At 42.7% G+C, this 20,194-nt stretch overlaps 1 protein-coding gene across 1 annotated transcript in view; it reads right to left on the reverse strand.

Annotated features, from left to right (window-relative positions):
* Window positions 1–20,194, reverse strand: part of FLT3 (fms related receptor tyrosine kinase 3) — a 59,380-nt gene that overhangs the window by 21,362 nt on the left and 17,824 nt on the right. Inside the window, exons 2-12 of the mRNA XM_072134347.1 lie at window positions 16,444–16,553; window positions 12,062–12,267; window positions 11,076–11,191; window positions 10,024–10,135; window positions 9,500–9,660; window positions 8,139–8,266; window positions 3,567–3,711; window positions 2,512–2,680; window positions 1,230–1,333; window positions 476–584; window positions 222–397 (exon numbers count right to left, since the gene is read on the reverse strand). Coding sequence (XP_071990448.1) covers window positions 222–397; window positions 476–584; window positions 1,230–1,333; window positions 2,512–2,680; window positions 3,567–3,711; window positions 8,139–8,266; window positions 9,500–9,660; window positions 10,024–10,135; window positions 11,076–11,191; window positions 12,062–12,267; window positions 16,444–16,553 — 1,536 coding nt within the window. The remainder of the gene's footprint in view (window positions 1–221; window positions 398–475; window positions 585–1,229; window positions 1,334–2,511; window positions 2,681–3,566; window positions 3,712–8,138; window positions 8,267–9,499; window positions 9,661–10,023; window positions 10,136–11,075; window positions 11,192–12,061; window positions 12,268–16,443; window positions 16,554–20,194) is intronic.

Consider the following 20,194-nt stretch of genomic DNA (forward strand, 5'->3'; position numbering starts at 1 on the left):
ATTATTTTGATTACCTTTTACTTTTGATAGGCCACATAACTGCATCAACTAGGAGGAAAATGGAATGTTATAAGGAATCCATCCCTCTGTCTATCCACTTGTCTAGACAAGGTTTCTGATCCACTGTTATTCAAACCTCTTCTGCACTGTGTTGAATGACCATAGAGGTCTCCTATCTTGTTACATACAAATAGGAAACAGCAGACAAGGAGTGAACATACCATTTTGTTTCACTAAAACTTCAGTACATGTTCTTCCAACAGAATTGATGGCACAGCCACAGATGATGGTAGTTTCTGCCTGGTTCTCTATATCCAATGAGCTTGTAGAAATCCAGTTGTGTCCCTTTCTTTCCGATTCTCCTTTGGTGACACCATTCTTGATTTCAAGTTGACATCTGTCAATAAAATCCTCATAAATAACTCACTAGGATGAAAAGACATCCAGTAAAACTTATTATTCCTATGTAACATACGTGGATCCACTATCACTCTTCAGCCACAACCATTTTGACATTGGATAACCTTGTGACTTGCAGGAGATGCTCTTCTCGTTGGTCATCTTACATTCCACCTCAGGTTTTTCTAATAATAAAAATGTACACAAACCTTAGATCTGCGTTATACTGTTAATAGGAGCTTGACTACTACAGGCTGGGCAGGATATATGAACAGAAAGTTGTGCTACACTTGTCAAATTGAGGATGAGAGTGGGGTTGGACTGAACTCATTAGGGCACATTTACTAAGGGTCCGTTGGATGTATTTCCCGACTATTTCTGATTTGCGCTGAATTTCTCCGGGTTTTTGCCGCACACGATCGGATTGTGGCGCATCAGCGCCGGCTTTCATGCGCCACAAATCGGGGGGTGTGGCCGTCGGACAACCCGACTAATTTGGACAAACCGCGGAATTTAAAATTCAAATTGTGTCCCAAGATCAGCACTCACATGCACCGGGAGAAGAAGGTGAACTCCGGCGGACCTCACCGGGGGAAGCGACAGATGCAGGAAATTGGATGCACGATCTTAGTGAATCAGGGCAGCTCTGAATCCTCGTCGGATATTCCGGATCGGGGATCATGACGGGGCTGGTAAGTAAATGTGCCCCATTGACTCCCAAACAACAGGGGGTACGTGACAGCTTCTATTCTTTCATAGAGGGATCCATTATTGAAATCACATGTAATTGCAGGCTTATGATATCAAATAATACACTTATGAGAACTCACTGAGTAAATTCAAAGTGAATTTTTTGCTGAGTTGCACGTCGTCATTTTCAGCATAGAACGTGTATTCTCCAGGCGTGTTTTTATGGTGGCAGTATTCAGATTTGCTGTCCAAAAAATAAAAAAAATTAAGTTAATTTAATGTTACATAATAAATTCTAGAATTCACGAGTCATGGATGAGTAATATGATGATGTTGAATCCAAAATGAAGAAGGGTAATCCAACACTAATTCCAAAGTCTCAAACTTTTTCTGTATTCTGTCTTATGAGAAAAAGATGTACATCATACAATAAACTTGCGCTTTTCAAACCCCATACACGGTCTCAAAACTTTGCATGGTATAATGTGTAGTTCGTTGTAGGATTAACATCAATTTTTTAAAGTGACAAAATAAAGGAACAGTTTTACCCTTTGGAACAAGTGTTGGATTACTCTTCTTGGTTATTATAAGAAATCCCTGGATCTGTGTGTAGCTTAGCGGATGGAGAACTTCACAAGGGAGGTATTTGGAGCTTTCAAAGTTAGATAGTGAAAAGGGGGTGGAAGGGTTAAAGTTTAGTTCAGTATGTTGGCAGGTTATAAAGGCGGAAGTGATTGGAAGCAGAAGAATTGGTAGCTGGATTTATTTGTTTGATGGCTCTCTTGCTTGGCAGAGGAAGGAGATGTTCTACAATGTACTAAAGTTGTTAGATTGGGCAATATGGGACCAGCTCCATCTTATTACTGGAATACAACCTTGGTGGTTTGGCTGTAGCCCAGGTCCAGAATGGTCTAGGGGACCCATAGACACCCAACCATCCACCAAATTTGATATTACCCTGAAGAGACAATAAAGAGGGACTTCCAATCTTCTTGGTACCAGTATTTGTTGTTGGGTCAGTTGAAGGGAGAATATTGGCCACAGATAGGATTTCATGCACAATTTTACAGGTTGACTTGTATTCCCAGTATGCAGGATAGATGACAATTTATAGATTGGTTGAGGTTCTCCAATCATGAATTGATGGAAGCTGCTTTATTAAACTGTATGGGACAAATACTCCAGGGACTGCTATTAGGCTTTCAGACCTCCACAGATTTACAACTAATCCTATCCTGGGAATAGGTATTATTTTGTCATAACAGGAACCCCCTTTTAAAACACAGACCAGCTTGTTTTAAGAATTAGAAAATCCAATTTAGTGAAAAAAGCAAGTCTACTGTAGGAAGATGACCATCAAAACTCATTGTTTATGGATCAACCGAGGAACTGACATTTTGATAGAGCTTATGGATAGATTACCTTTTTCCATTTTCATCAGTAAGGACTGAACACGGAGAGACATTTGTATTGTGAATCCACACACATCTCACAGCCGGATAGGACCTGAACTCTGCAACAAAGCAAAAGTCTTGCTGTGGGTCAATGGCCTGTTCTATGCTTGAAGTGTTCATCTCAATAAATCCAGTATCTACAAGAAACCAAACAATAGTCAAGAGAACATTAGTCTAGAGAACATTAGTCTACTTTTATTTGCTCAAACTAGAATACCCTTCACATACAAATAGTAATAAATAATGTATTATTGCTAAAGCAAGTAAACAATGAAGAATCCCAAACCATGACAAACAACAGAGGCTTCAGAAACCAGGAGGAATAGTTACGAAGGATCAGGCAGGTATATGCAGTGTCTTTGTGGCTCTTTATATGTAATACACACAATGATTTCACAGTATAAAGATAATATACATGACTGGACATACAATAGGTATGATGGGGCACATTTATTACCTGTCCTGTCATGATCCCCGAAAGTGCATTGTCCGACGATCATGTACTGTGCATGCGTCGATTCCCCGCTCAGGTCCGACAGAGTTCACCTTCTTCTTCCTGGTGCATGTAAGTGCATTGTCTTGCGACGCAATTTGAATCTTATATCCCGCGCTCAGTCCGAATCAGTTAGATCTTCCCCCTGCATGCACTCAATTTCTGTCGCATGAAAGCCAGCGCAGCTGCACCACAATCCGATCGCGTGCGACACAATCCCCAGTTAAATACCTGTCACAACGACGCAAATCCCCCAAAGATTCGAAAATCCAACGAAAGTGCGATCCGCGGCCCCTTAGTAAATAAGCACCAATGTGTGCAGGGTGGCCCAATAGTTAAAGGGACCAGGACCACCGTCTCCCTAAAGCCACTACTTACTATCTATTAGATTGTCTATAAATACCCAAGCTTATGACTTACATGGCTCATAGATATCGACCAATAAGGTGGATAAAACTTGATACTACCTGATAATTGTACAGATACAGACAAAAATCAGTGGTACACATATAAATATGAAGCGTTCCTACCTATTACTTTAAGGCTTATAGACTTTTTTGGATGAACTTTGGATTCACATGTGATATTCCTGCCGACTCCTCCACTTACTGAAGCATACAAGACTCTCACCATTTCCTGGTTCGATACATATGAGCTCATTTCATAGGACGTATTCTACAATGTAACGATTAAAGTAAGAGATGTATTAAATACAGCAAAGAGACAATCCATAACATTGGGCAAAAGGCTTCCAAAATATGATAGGGTTAATCCGATGATTGTTACCAATGCATACATTACTACAGTACACTTATCACACGAATAATATTAAAATTATTATATAATAAGATATCAAATTATATGTAATAAGATTAATTATATATCTTAATTATATCTACCATGTATCATGTGTTTTGTGTAATGCTTGGTTCACATGGGATTGTTTTGGTAGATGCTAAGCGTATATGTGCCAGGGAAAGCTCCGTAATACACGCTGAGCATACCCATTGACATATAATGGTGCAACAACCCTGGCAATGCATAGGGTAGGTAGTTGTTGCGAATAGTGCCCTCTCCATGATCACCTCTCTAGGAGGTCTCCAAAAATGGGGAATTTTATAATTGCCGCTGGGACCACTGCTTGGGAGGGCAACAGTTAACATTGTCTATCACCAATGATATGCTGTGTTCTTACTGTAAAGCAAGCTGGAAGTTAATTGGATAGTGCTGCCACCTCACTAGGGAAGTATAAAAACCCCTTGTGGGTGGGAGCACATGGTCTTTGGTCTTTTGCACATGTTCTTCAGTCTAAGCAGAAGCAGAGGAGAGTGCAGCACTTGCCTGTGCTGCACAAGCCCGTGTCACAATCAGGAAGCAGAGGTGCCTCAGGCCAGCTGCCTGACACCTTTGGCAAGTCCGTAGACTAAGCCCCAGAGCAGAGGTCCACTGTCCAAACTCGGCACCATCTACCAGTCCAACTTGAAGCTACTACCAGGCTGTGAGCAATCCTTTCTGCGGACCAGCTATCTCCTACCAGCTTTCCAGCTAGGCTGAACCTGCTGCTGATGTTAGGCTGTTGCCTGCTGTTCCAGTTCAAATAAAGAACCATGAGTTGATTTGTGCAATGTGCCTTTGTGTGATCCCTGGATCAGGCTGCTTCACCATCACGGGCTCCCCAACCTCCATCACCCACAGTTGCCCCAGGGAGAAACCTCTTTCATCAGCCTCTCCCTCCATATTTCTTGCACACACCACTTCCTGGAGACCATGACCACAATGTGCCCAAGGCCGCATAAGCCAGCCACTATGGTATTCTTGGCCCTGGCTGTCCACAGCCACCGAAGAAAATGCCAGGCCCCGGTGGGGGATGTTGCACGGGCAAAATGCACATAGTACAGACTGCACTAGTTTTGATAAACTTGGGCCATTGTTTCACGGATCGGTTTATTCCGCTGCAAATAAATAGGATGGTTTTGCAGTGGAATAATCTTGATTGTAGAACTTCATAGTGAGCGAAGCCTCAGGGAAGTTACTGTCCATATAAGGGAACACCCTGAAGCAGCCAATGGGAATGAGCAGACCAGTTCAGATTGGGGATTGCCGAGTTCAGCTGAACACAACCTGAAAATTAGTTTTGATTACCCAAACCTGAATGCACATTCTCACCAGATACATCTGCAATGGGTGTTACCAAGGGAGTAACTTGAGGGGAAGCAGAAAGGGCGGTCACAACCAAGCCAAAGAGGTTTAGGAGGTCATACAGATGTCACTTTCCCATATGAGAAGACTAGTACTATAAACCCTACATTCTAGTCAGGGGCCTGGCACCAATTATGGACTAGGGTGCGTCAGCTTCAAGTTACGCCACTGGATGTCAACATTTAAAAGCCGCACGTGCGCTCCACCATTTTTTCCCATAATCGTCACTCCCCACGACGTCCCCGAGGAGCAACAATCCTAGGGAAAATGTTGGTACACATGCGTCACTTCAAGGAAACCTACCATTTGATTTGATGCATTATGAAGCAAACATACCTTGAGAATGCTGCAGCTACACTGATGCAGAAACATATCTTGTTTAATCCCTGAGCTGAGTGGTTTTGCTGATAAGACAATTATACCATTCAGGACCTTGGGAAAGCTGGGACTGGCTGGCTTACACATTACACAAGCTCAAAATTACAAATGGCTGCTAAGTAAAGCATCACTAGTCAAGCACTAATCAACCAATGTTATCCCAGATTTATATTGAAGGCACACACTTCACAGTATTTGTGTGTAATGACTGCGCAGTATGATGCACCTTATGACAGTTTCAATACTTAAAGGGAACTTAAAACCTTAAAAAATAAGATTGCATGATCAATATAAGAAGTTTGTTTGAAGAAAAAAGACACAACTTCTGAAAAATCTTGCTGGGAGGTAAATGTCAGGATAGTCTCAGTAGGGAACTTCTTGCAAACTGTTTCATTATTAGTAGAATTATAGTTATTTGTCCTGCAGTGTCAAAAGCGGAGGAGGCTGCTGTTTACTGCTCAATGGGGCCAATGTATTAAGACCAGCGTTTAAACAACTCAACCAGCGTCATGCGCTTCATAAAAAGGAAGCTATCACCATATTTGCACATATACAACCAGTTACAGATTCCTATAGAGCCCTAATAACTGACTGACATCCTTATTTTAGCTAAAAATGGTTTTGCATCCACATAAATCACCATTTATCGTATATTCCCTGGCATCAGAGGGGGGCGTGTGCTGCTCATCCGGCCCCTCCCATCTTATCCTCCCCATGCCTTATGCCTCTTTACTGGTTACAGTTCATGTCATGTGACCAAAGTAACATCATCTCAGGTCCTTTAGCCTCTTAACAATAGCAAACTGTACCCCATTCATGTATCTGACCACATGAAGTCACAGCTGCCTCCATGAACTAATCCTCTCCATCCTCCATGGAGCCTGCTTTGATTTCATTTAATCACATCCATGGTGTACAGTTTCCTATTGTTAGAAGGCTAAAGGACCTGGGATGATGTCATTCTGGTCACATGATATGAATGTAACACAAGGCACAATGTAAAAAGATTGACACACTATTTCCTATAAGTAAAAAGAGGTTTATATGTCTGTAGTTGAATTTTGGCAGATGGTCCCTAAGTACAAAAAGGCAGAGCAGTGATTTGAAGAGGCACAGAGCTGTCAGTCAGAATAAGGGGATGTGGCTCACTTCCAGCCTGAGAGAGAGAAGAGTCAGAAAGACCAGACATGAGTCACAAAATCTAATTTGCATATCAGAAAAAATAAAGGGAGTGGGGCCAGGGGCAAGGAACAAGGCGGCCATGGCAGTGAAGCCTCGGACTGTCAGATTTACTACTAGTCCCTTAGTTAGGGTATGAAATGTCCTTTCTAGAATATTCTCTTTCATCTGAAATCTCATCTCCTTATCTGTAAAAATCTCCTCCAAAGTCATGTGAAAATAAGCTTAGAAGAGTCATATTTTGTCTGGGATGAGTCAAGTTTAGATGCAGTGTCACTTCAGATGTCCTAATCTTGCATTCTATAGTACCTAGAAACTTGTTTTTGGTGTCAAATCTTAACCTTCTCAAGAATCTCAACTTTCATATCTCAATGGTAGGGGGGGGGGTTCTGTGAGCTACATAACCTGAGATACAGACAGTTAAAGGGAACTTGTCTTCAAGGACAGGCACAACATACCTTACTCACTCCACTGTGCCTTTGTTAAAAAGCTGCCTCCTCCCACCACTCCAAACTTTTTCTGCTATTATCTATGTAGGCTACTCCCATCACCACTTGGCTATGCCCATCATGGGGTGCATGAATGGTGAGAAGATCTGCACAGTGCTCAGTGCTAAATACACCATGCAGTGAGAGGGACAGCATTCTGGTAAGGGAAGGAAGTGGATTTCCTGTCTACTCAGGCTGAGATTTGAAAACACACTGAGGAAGGGGATGGGTACACTGGCAGCCTGGAGGAAACATGACTCTTCTATTCGGAAATTGACTCATTTGCATTTCGGAAAAACAGCTGTAATAAGGTACAGTGCCTCAGTGGCAGATCATCTTAGGTGATATGGGAAGGATTTTTAACCCTTCACCAGCAGGTATTACTGGTGTTAGGGGTAACATTTTGGTGACAGGTCTTCTTTAAATAACCTGGATAAAATCCAGTTCCCACCTACTTTGTTAATTGCCTGTATCTCTGGTTCTGTGGACTCCATGCGTTGTGAAACTTGATCGCTGAGCCCGATCAGGGCCAAGTCTTGACCCATCCAGCTATGTAGCAAGCCGAAGGACTGCAACATGGGAAAAGGGGAGCCAGAGCAAGGGAACTACATTTCATTTTTTTTTTTATCTTATGCCTCTCATTTTATGAAAAAATTGTTGAAGTAATAATTTATGGGCTCTTTCAACACCTATATCCAGTTATTTTACTAGTATTCTGGATGAAGCTCTTTCCAGGCAACTCCAATGATGACTCCAGAAGTTCTCTGTTTTAAAAAAAAACGTAAAAAAATGCAAACTAACACTAAAACAAAATGAATGACACGGATATGTTATGAAGAGAAGAATATTCATTCTTACCATTTCTCTGCTCCCAGCATCCCATGTAATTTTATACTTATATGACTTATACCATGCCCAACACCGTATAACTAAGGACTCCCCGGTCTTGAGGAATATTTCGGGTTGAGATGCTTTAGACATCAGATCTTAAAAATAAACCAATATTAGAATGTTAGAATCTTGTAGAATAGAATAGAATTTCCATCTTCCTAGAGAGAGTGAAGAAATGTTCTGCATAGGAAAAAATTATACAGTTTTTGTCAAGTTAGTGATTAGTTTATTGAAGTTTTAGGAGGTGAAAGGGTTACTTCATTTTATTAAAAAATATGGAGAACTACATAGTTACATAATTAGTACGGTTATAAAAAGATATATGTCCATTAAGTTCAACCAAAGAAGGGACGATAAAGGAAAGGGCTAATTAATGGATGTAAGGGAAATGTCACGGGTGGTCCAGCGACCCATATCGCGGGTCGCGGGCTCACCCGTGCCTCTTGCTCCCCGCAGGCGCAGCACCAGCGCTTCTCACCTCTCCCTGCTCCCTAGTCCCGGCGTCTTATTGGCCATTTCCCATGAGGCTATTTATACCTGCCTCTCCCATCTAACCCTGCCGGATCTTTGTGCCTCACAGACTGAGAGAAAGCTATTCTGAGATTTGCCTGCGATTCCTGAGTCTCCTGCGTTCCTGAGTCTCCTGCGTTCCTGAGTCCCTCCGTGTTCCAGTGTTACCTGAGTCCCTCTGTGTTCCTGTGTACCTGTGTTCCTCCGTGCTGCTGTCCTGTGTGCTGTGTTCCCGTACCCCTCTGCTTGGACCTCTTGTTGCTGACCCCTGACCGGACTCTGACGTTGCATCTCTGCCGCCTGCCCTGACCTTGTGCCTGGACTTCGACCACGAGATTGTCTGCTGTTTCTGTACTTCGTCCTTGGCCGCCACTGCAGACAAGTCACTACTGAGGAAGGACCTGGTGGTACCCCGCCGCAACTTGTCTCTGGTGAAGACCGGGTACCACTTAGACTCCGGTCCCAGGTAGTGGCTTGTGTCATCGTCTGCAGTGGTCCAGAGGATCCACACCTGAAAGCCTGACAGGAAACAACTCTATACTATAACATAACTGTCAATGTTATTTTGATGTAAGACCCTTCTTGAAGCTCTCTGCTCTCCCTGCTATGATAGCGCCAGAGCTCGGCTATTCCACATATTCACAGTTCTCATAGTAAAGAAATCTTGTCTCCTCTGAAGATTATACCTTTTATTCTCCAGACAGAGACAATATATTCTATGTACAGATTACTAATATATTTATATAATTACATTATATAATTATATGGTGTAGTGCATTACATTATTGGTGACATGAAGCACTATTGTGATATATTACCAATGGTATATAGATTGCTGCATTCTCCTCCTAAAGCATTAGCTGCACAACAATATATAATCTTTTCGTTAAGGTCCACTAATTCCATTTGATTTCCTACTTGCAGATTTCCAGAACTTTTAGAATCAGGAATCGGAATGGAGTTAGTCTTGTTCTTGCAACTATAATCAGAAAATCAGTAGTATGGTTAATGGAGAGCATAGCCAAGCAATGTCTACAAGTGGTGAACATCTACCAGTGTTAAAAGAGAGAGAGGAGTGTAAAGCAAAGATGTGGAAAAGTATTTTTTAATATAAGACCATATTTGGTCTTACCTCTATTCACACTGTCATTTGTGGCTGTTGGTAAAAGTTTTTAGTATTTTTGATGAGTTGAATATTCTAGTTTGCAGCAATATTAAAACAGATTCTACCAAAACCAGTTAGACCCATCATAGGTCAATGAGATCCATCAAGGTCTTTTGTTGGAATCCATTGGTCCCATAACTGAGCTAAGTTACATGTGTTGGTTACATCTTCTCATACCTTTCACCAGGTGAAGTACACGCTGTCCAGTAAATAACCGGTTTCGGATAACCTTCAGAAAAACAGCTCACATATTTTGATGTTAGTGTAAAATATGGTTTTTTGGGTTTGCCTGAAAGAGAACATAAATATATTTTATTATAATAACTTCTATCATATGTTGGTTCCTTATTGCTATTGTTAATTACTCCCAAAGAGTCTTTTTTATTTAATAATAATATTATTTCTTTCCATTTACAAAAATAACTTTCAGTCTCAAAATATGTAGAGAGGTGATGGAGGAATCATGTTTAATATTTAGCATAAGATCACAGTTTATAAAAAAAACTATAAGAAAATTAGAGAGCAGGGGTGTTACGCTGCTGTAAGAGAGCTTCTTGGATGGACTGAAAAGACAAGGACAGTGAGCTCTGAGGCTACAACCCGCTTCCCTTCTGACCTTGCCTAATTTTCCAGCCCACCCTAAGTGGTAAGTGACAACTTGTTGACACCAGTTTCTTCACCAACAGTGTGCAAACATGAATACAAAGACTTGAAAATACAAACATATTAGAGTAGTACCTACATATGGGTCAGAACCAAGAGGAAAGAATTGATAGGCAAACAGTTAGAAAATTGGCAAAGGCTCAAGAAATCCGAAATCAAGATTAATCTTAATTAGCCCCCACCCCCTGAGCCACATCTAAAATGCTATGTAATCACAGAAAACCCTTGTAAATTAACAACTGTCAAGCGGTACTAGGTAGAACCCACATCCCCCTTGGTGTTATGTGAGGTTTGCAGTTGCCGCAATAGATGAAACAAGAGGTAAAGATGAAGGATTGGAGCTGTGTTTAGCATTAGGGTGGACCAAGACATAACTTTGCAAATAACAAATGTGTCCTGGTGTGGTTTGATACTACTATTCCCTGTTTTTTGGTGGAGGTCCCAGCCGTTGAACCCACAGTGATCAGATATTAATTCCCTATTATCTGGATAGGGGATAGATGCCATACCATATACATATCATTTTCATGTGGTTCTATCCAATGCTTCCATATTTTGTCACTTACTTCTTATTTTTACTTCAAAGTAAATGAAGTAGTCAGCATTTTCACTTTGTATGAACAGCTCATATAATCCAGCTTGATGTTGAGTGACTCTTACCAATTCAAGACAAATGTGATTTCTGAAATAAAGAAAATTTTAACGTAAATGATACTCATAGTTAGCACTGGGTCAGTAAGAACCTTCATATACTGTATGACCATAGTGATTAATACCAATCATGATGATACCCAGAAAGTAGTCAGCTACTATTGGTCTTGGGCCTCTTATACATGATCATGCAAAAAGGTAATATTTGTCACCATTGCCATCTCCATCGGAGCCTGACACAGGCAGGAACAAGACCTACTATATAATTTGCAGTGTAGCCGTCCGGCCTCCTCACGGTGTGGCTAGCTGATGGTCGCCACCTACTGTCGTGTGCTGGAGGCAGGTCGGATTAAGACCACCATGGGCCATGGGCTGTATGAATATTACAGCCCCTACAAGTCTGGGATCACTTCCTACATATGGGACTAGAATCAGCTTCTTGGGGACTGGAGGATGTGTCCCTTCTGCCTGCTTCAAAGGTTCTGAAAAGTCTCTTGAACCCATGTGTATTGAGAGCAGGAACAGATGTATGAATATTTCATGGGTGAAGATCTTCCTCAGTATAAAATTTGGTGGGTGGTTTCGGTAGCATAGAAGAGTTAGGCTCCAAGCTACCGCCCAAATCACCTGTATCCATTACTGGCTGGAGGCTTTATCATTATTAGAACTATCTTCCTATCTCTTCATTAGTACAAAATGCTATTACTGAATCTTTGAATCATAGACAATACATAGCTTATATATGCTTATATATGCAACAATTGGCTGTAGTTCTTACAGAGCATCAGATCAGTAGTGATCCAGAATTGAACAGAAATCTTGGGTTATGTGAGACAGAGTCGTTGTTGTGTCAATTCCTATTGGTCATATGGACCCAGCACCACAATGATAGTTTCCCTACCTGTTCTTAGAGCTGTCCACCACATAAGAGATATTATTGTCTTTCTTTAGCTTCCAGGCGTAAGTCACTGTCTCGCTGATATTCTGAAGGACGTCCAATTTTACTGACTCAAAAATATTCACTTCCACCATCAGCGCTGCGGTGTACATGTTATGTGATAGCCATGAGCAGTTCAGGTTTGTAGCAGTTTCAGAGGAGGATGAATCCTGCAACAATAAATATTTGATTACTATTATTAATAAAACATTTGTATTTTAGTGTTTTGGTTGCAAAACAAAAAAAATATAGTAACTAGAAGTTATAAAAAGTCACTAAAAATCTGATTTTCTGAAGTAGAATTTTTGCTAGTTTTATGGTGCTTTTACTTGCCTGTTTTTTTAAACAAACAATAATAACAATATCCCAATAAAATCTATATCATAAAAACTCAAGTGTGCAGGTACCCTGAGCAGGGTCGGCTCCAGGTTTATCCAGGTGACAGAGCCTCAGTGGGCCCTTTTTTTGTAGTCACATGGCGACATTAAAAATTCTGAAGCGATTGAGTGTGTTTGAAATAATATGGAATGTTTCTTTCCATAATGGTCTGATTTTTGGGCATGACCATACCCAGAGTTCTACAAGGCGAAATTAACCAACAACAGCAAAAGAATATGAACTTGAGCCAACAATGCTTTAATTCACTCTGGAAATATTTAACATATATGCCAACATTTGTCATAATTTTGTGTATATATGTATCTGTAAGTTTACAAAATTAATAAAACGTTTATAAAAAAAAAAAAATCTGAAGCTAGAATAGCCTCCTGTTCCCTAAAATATTCCCTAGTTTATCATCCAAAACAGCTCCATGATGGGTATTTTATATAAAAAAAACCCCTATGGATTCAGTATGTGGGCCCCCCCAGCAGCTCTGGGCCCCGACACTTGCCCAGGTATGCCCAGTGCAGCAGTGTTTTGTTAGACAAGGCACATATGGTATATTCCCTGGAGGGTTGTTTTTTCACGGCTGACCCCATAATATTCTTGTAAATTTAGATTCTGCACCTTTTGAGATGTCTGTTTAAGGAGTCTGCAGTATATATATGTGTCCGTATAGCAAAAGCTTGAAGCAGTAATCATTTTGGTTCTTTAAAAAACATGGTATTTTAAGGGGAGTCTAGCAAAAGTTTGATCATAAATAATTGCAGACAGTGAGGAACATTTACTTACCCGGTCCTGCGATCCTCAGCGCATTGTCCGATGAGGATTCGGGTCTGCCAGGATTCACTAAGGTAGTGCACTCGATATCCAGCATGTGTCGTTGCTGCAACGAGGTCCGCCGGAGCTTCTTCCTGCTGGTGCATGTGAGTGCTTGATCTTGCGACACAAATTGTTTTTAAATTCCGCGTTTTTTTCCGAATCCGTCGTGTTGTCCGACAACACGCCCCCGATTTCTGTCACGTGAAAACTGGCACCGATGCACCACAATCCGATCACGTGCGCCAAAATCCCGGGGCAATTCGGCGCAAAGCGGAAATATTCGGGTTACCCGACGAAAGAGCGGCATTCGGACCCTTAGTAAAGTCACCGGAGATCTATGTTAACACACCTTTGTGTGTTTGTTATTAGCAGCGAAATATGGATTTATATTACAGGATTACAGCTGGACTTGGTGAACAAGAGGATTGTCCTCACATTGTTATACTGTATGAGCTTTGAATTGAATTCCTCCACAGCCCCAGCCCTATACTTTGAGTTAAAGTAGGCTACTGATTAAAGGACATCTACCACCAGGATCAAGGAGTGTAAACCAAGCACACTGGCATACTGGTGTGTGCCACCTCTGGCAGGATAAGCTTTCTATACCCTGGGTTTTAAGAAAAAAAGGTAAAGGACTCCAGTCTCCATTACCATCTATGGAGACTGGAGCCCCTCAGGCTTATTTGCATTATTTTAAAAGCCTTTTTTTGTAAAAAAAAAAATGATAAGCTCAATGTAGAAATCTAAGAAAACAACAATGTGAAGGCAATCCTCCAGTATACTTGAAGAGGCTATAACCCTGGAATACAAAATTCTTTTTTTTATACTCCTGCTGCCACTAACAAAGGTTGGTTACAAAGATTTGAAAACCCAACACTAGCTGCAGTTTTGCTTTGTCAGACCACTGTTTTGTAGACCATTCCATCAAATGAAAGCTGTTCCCTTCTACGCCAAACAACATAGGTGCTGTGGTTGCTCCAGACAGTGGCTTCTAAGAGGTTAAAAATAGGTCTATTATATACTGTAAGCATTTGATTAGTGTCCCAATGCTTACATATGCAGCACACACTGCATGGCGATGTTAACCTGAAGTGGTTGTACCATGAGGTATATACGAAGTAAAAACATCTTATATAGAAGATGTTAAGGGTTAGAGTCCAAGCAGGATTGGAAGGGTGAATTTTATAGATGAAAGTAGGATGTGGTTATCATCCGTAAATATTGTATAATAAAATAGGGCCCATAGAAATAACTTATGGAAGATCCACTTCCTTATGGAAACTTTGGTCATATGTCTGTAAACCGAGCTTTTGTGTTATCTCCATTGTATAAGTTCCTCAATGGCTTCCGCACAGTCTACAGCTCCATGTGGTCGTCACAGTTCTGCTTTCTAAATTTCTATATTCAGGTATGTCAGATACTATTCTGCACATAAACCACAGACATGACACGCACAGTGCCTAAAGGCAGCGGGTAGGTACACAAAAGAGCCAATGTGCAAAATAGGTGGAAGCATCATCTTGTTGCTTGCCCTTGGCACAACTATCCTGTACGCCTAGTAAAGAGGCGGTTCTACCATTGCTATATAAAGGGGGCATCCTCTATGCCTAGAGAAGAAGCAGTTCTACCATCACCATAGACAGAGGGCATCCTCTACACCTAGAGGAGAGGAGGTTCTACCATCACCATAGACAGGGGACATCCTCTACACCTAGAGGAGAGGAGGTTCTACCATCACCATAGACAGGGGGCATCCTCTACACCTAGAGGAGAGGAGGTTCTACCATCACCATAGACAGGGGGCATCATCTACACCTAGAGGAGAGGAGGTTCTACCATCACCATAGACAGGGAGCATCCTCTACACCTAGAGGAGAGGAGGTTCTACCATAACCATAGACAGGGGACATCCTCTACACCTAGAGGAGAGGAGGTTCTACCATCGCCGTAGACAGGGGACATCCTCTACACCTAGAGGAGAGGAGGTTCTACCATCACCATAGACAGGAGACATCCTCTACACCTAGAGGAGAGGAGGTTCTACCATCACCATAGACAGGGGGCATCCTCTACACCTAGAGGAGAGGCGGTTCTTCCATCACCATAGACAGGGGACATCCTCTACACCTAGAGGAGAGGAGGTTCTACCATCACCATAGACAGGGGACATCCTCTACACCTAGAGGAGAGGAGATTCTACCATCACCATAGACAGGGACATCTTCTACACCTAGAAGAGTGGCGATTCGACCATCACCATAGACGGGGATTCTTTACTATAAGAACAGTGAGACTGTGGAACAGCATAATTTGATGGCTGATACTTTGTACATGCTCAAGATAAGCCTTTTGGGAGAGCAAAAACATTTCATTTTATGAAAACTAGATTCTTGGTATGAGACGTTTACCCAGGGATTGATTCTGACATATGTAAACTTTTTTCCTTAACTGACACCAGCCTTATGTGGTATTTTGGCATCCTCTGGATCAACACTGTGGGATTTATAGGTTGGATCTTATAGACCTGCATCTTTGGTCATCCTTAGCTACTATGACACATACTTAAAAAGTCACTGGATATCTTTCACTAACCACAGTTTTTAGATTCTAAGATTGTTTCTTTTGTTTTCCTACCGATGAGTGATACCAGGTATGAATTGTGTTTTGGGTATTTTTTGGATTTCATGGATTTACTTTATCACTTCTTAGTAGACCACATACAACCTCCATGTGGATATGTGAAACTGAAAGTTGCATTGCCCCAAGTCTTGCCTATCCCATGGCTATTAAAATTGCACATGTCAAAGATTGAGACACCTGAGGGTATATAAGTATCAAGAGGTCTTGATATATCCCTTTCATGGATGTCTAATAACTTTTTCTTGTTGGAACAATAGTTCTTGAGCAATGTTTCCTACAATTATATGTTGTATGTGATGTAGCGTCCCATAGAGTTGTATCCATACATTGAAGCCTGGATAGTGTCAGATTGTATAATGACAAATCCCTTAATTGTACCACCAAGTTTTTTGTACCTTTGAACCTATTGGCTCCAGATTTTAAGTTGTGAAAAGAGGCTAACCCCTTTAAGGATGCTTGGTACTTTAGCATTAAATAATGTAACAAACAGAATCTATACTGACCTTCAATCCTAATCCAGGTTCCTCTTTCTCTGCTACGTCTCTTATTAAATAACACTGGAATGGCGAAAGGCTTTGTACGGAGACAATAAATAGGCTCAGGAAGACGGCAGCTGTAGAAAGTAAATCAATAAAAGATTGAATGAATCTCAGTGAAAAACACTAAAGTCATCTCAACATGGCCTGAAGCTATGGATTACCGGCAATAATAGATTAAATGTTGTGGGAGTCAGATTGGGTCCGATGTTCAGACGTCAAATGTCACCCCCATTCCCCACAAGGCACAATTTTAATGAATTTCTGAATATATCTGTTGTGGGGAATTGCTCTGGTAGTTGACTGGTAGCAGTGCAGGAAGCAGTGACACACGCAGGTTTAAAAGTCCAACTTAAGTGTTTATTCACACTTGCAAAACAGAACACAAATTCAGCCTTGGCTTAGGCACATGCAAAAACATTATAAAAGTAATTCCTGCCCGGCTAGGCGCTGTCTAATACATTTTGAGGACCCTAGCTATCCGGGTACCAGGCTGCCTGGCACACGCTCTTGGCCAGCAGCAAGACAGGAGACCCTCAGTTACCTTTGCTGTGAGAATGCAATCTCGCTTTCAGCTCTCCAGGTAGGGCCTCCCCTACTGCTTCTGGCCTGCAGACTAAATCAGGCCCTAACGAGGCCTGTGACCTGCACCTGTGGGCTATACAAAAGCCCAGGACCGAAGCCCGGGTGGAGTAGGAGTCCCACTACCAGCCTACCCCTACTCCATAATAAGCAGGCCCAGTACGGACATTACCAATGTGTCTGTGTTAGCTAGGCCAACACAGACAAAACAGACTATTCCTGCTTATCATGTCTGCATTAACCCTTGGGTTACTGCAGACAAACCCAGGGCTTTTACCACCAGCATTTCATCTGCCTGTAAGACAGATAGCGGTTTTCCCACACAACACCTCTCACTTTCTCACATACCCTCCCCCTCAGTTCAGACCCACCGGGGCGAACTCCTGACATTAAGCAATGCGTTCGGGACAAGGCATCCGCATTGCCCTGTAGCTTCCCGGCTCTGTGCTCCACCATGAAACTGAAATTTTGGAGGGACAAGAACCACCTAGTGACCCTGGCATTCTTCTCCTTAGTTCTACTCATCCACGTGAGAGGAGAGTGGTCAGTTATGAGACGGAACTGTCGTCCCAGCAAGTAGTACCGTAGGGACTCTAATGCCCACTTTATCGCCAGACATTCCTTCTCTACGATACTGTAATTTTTTTCAGCTGGCGTGAGCTTCCTGCTCAGGTAAGTAATGGGGTGTTCCTCGCCATTCACCTCCTGAGACAGGACAGCTCCCAGCCCTACATCTGACGCATCCGTCTGCACAATAAACTCTTTCTTGAAGTTTGGCGCAATGAGGATGGGAGATCCACACAACGCAGACTTCAATGCCTGAAAAGCACCTTCTGCTTGTTCATTCCACCGCACCATGACAGGCCTTTTACCCTTCAGCAGGTCTGTCAGGGGAGCGGACACGGTGGCAAAGTTTGGTATAAACCGTCTGTAGTACCCTACAATGCCCAGGAATGCCCTGACTTGTTTCGTGCTCACTGGTTGAGGCCAACCCTGTATAGCGTCAATCTTGTTGATCTGAGGTTTAATTATACCTCGACCGATCACATACCCCAAATAGTGTGTCTCCTCCATTCCCAGCGCACACTTCTTGGGGTTTGCAGTCAGGCCCGCTGCCCTTAGAGAGTTCACTACGGCCTGTACCTTGGCCAAGTGACTCGCCCAGTCTTGGCTGTAGATGATAATGTCATCTAGATAGGCGGAGGCGTATCTCCTATGTGGCTTTAACACTATGTCCATTAACCGTTGAAAGGTAGCGGGGGCCCCATGAAGCCCAAACGGTAATACAACATAGTGAAAAAGGCCCTCAGGGGTAACAAAGGCTGTCTTTTCTTTAGCCCTATCTGTCAGGGGTACCTGCCAATATCCTTTAGTTAGATCCAGGGTGGTGAAGTACCGAGCACCCCCTAGTCTCTCAATAAGCTCGTCCACCCGGGGCATGGGATAGGCATCAAACTTAGACACCTCATTCAATTTTCTAAAATCGTTGCAAAATCGCAACGTCCCATCCGGTTTGGGAATTAGAACAATTGGACTGGCCCACTCACTTTTGGACTCCTCAATAACCCCTAGCTTCAGCATCTTCTGAACTTCTTCTGATATGGCTTGTCTACGAGCTTCGGGGACTCGGTACGGCCTTAATCTTACCTTTACCCCTGGCTCAGTGACAATATCATGTTTAATTACAGATGTGTAGCCTGGCAACTCTGAGAACACATCTGTATTTCTTGCTACAAACTCTCGAGCCTCTCGCTGTTGCTCTTTGGTAAGGGTATCGGCTATTCGCAGTTCTGCCTCCGGCACTGGCTTATCTGCAGCCTGTGAGGGTAGCGCAGGAGGTGGACTAGCCAGAACCATCTCTGTATGCAGACTCTCTCTGTCTTTCCAGGCCTTCAACAGATTTACATGATAAGTCTGCTCGGGTTTTCTCCGTCCGGGCTGACGTATCCTGTAGTTTACCTCTCCTATTTTCTCTATAACCTCATACGGTCCTTGCCATTTAGCGAGAAACTTACTTTCTACAGTGGGGACTAGCACCAACACACGATCACCGGGACTAAAGCTCCTTACTTTTGCTGACCTGTTATAAACCCGGCTTTGAGTTCTTTGTGCCTCCTCCATATGCTCCTTGACAATGGGCATGACGGCTGCCACCCTGTCCTGCATATCTGCGATATGGTCTATTACACTTTTGTGGGGGGTGGGCTCTTGTTCCCATGTCTCCTTGGCTATGTCCAGGAGACCCCTGGGATGTCTGCCATACACTAACTCAAACGGTGAGAACCCAGTAGAGGCTTGTGGGACCTCTCGGATGGCGAACATTAAATATGGCAATAGTACATCCCAGTCCTTCCCATCCTTGTTTACCACCTTTTTTAGCATACTCTTTAAAGTTTTGTCGAACCGTTCTACCAATCCATCCGTCTGAGGATGGTACACAGAGGTGCGTAACTGTTTAATATTAAAGAGCCGACATAGCTCCTTGGTGACTTTTGACATAAAAGGAGTCCCCTGATCTGTGAGGATCTCCTTGGGAAGTCCCACCCGGCAGAACATGGCAAACAACTCTTTAGCAATTAGTTTCGCAGAGGTGTGCCGCAGTGGGATGGCCTCAGGATATCGGGTAGCATAGTCCATGACTACCAGGATATGCTGATGCCCCCGAGCAGATTTAACTAAAGGACCGACCAAATCCATGGCGACCCTTTCAAAGGGTACCTCAATAATGGGCAGAGGTACCAACGGACTTCGAAAGTGTACCATGGGAGCATGCAATTGACACTCAGGGCAAGTTTCACAATACCTTTTTACCCTATCATATACTCCTGGCCAGTAAAAACGCTGCAAGATGCGTTCCAGAGTTTTTGTGGTACCTAGGTGCCCTCCCATCACATGCTTATGTGCAAGGTCTAACACCATCTGACGATATGGCTGAGGTACCATTAACTGCTCCCGGGTTTCACCGTGGACCTTATCAATGCGGTACAATAACTCCTGATTTACCACCACACGAGGGAACAACTTATCCGCACCTGGGTGCTGAGGTACGCCATTAATTTCTACCACATTTTCTCTGGCGCGGACCAGAGTGGGGTCCTGGAGTTGGGCAGTACCAAAGTTGTCACGGGATACCTCC

Source organism: Engystomops pustulosus, chromosome 2 (assembly GCF_040894005.1).
Source record: "Engystomops pustulosus chromosome 2, aEngPut4.maternal, whole genome shotgun sequence".
Lineage (NCBI taxonomy): Eukaryota > Metazoa > Chordata > Amphibia > Anura > Leptodactylidae > Engystomops > Engystomops pustulosus.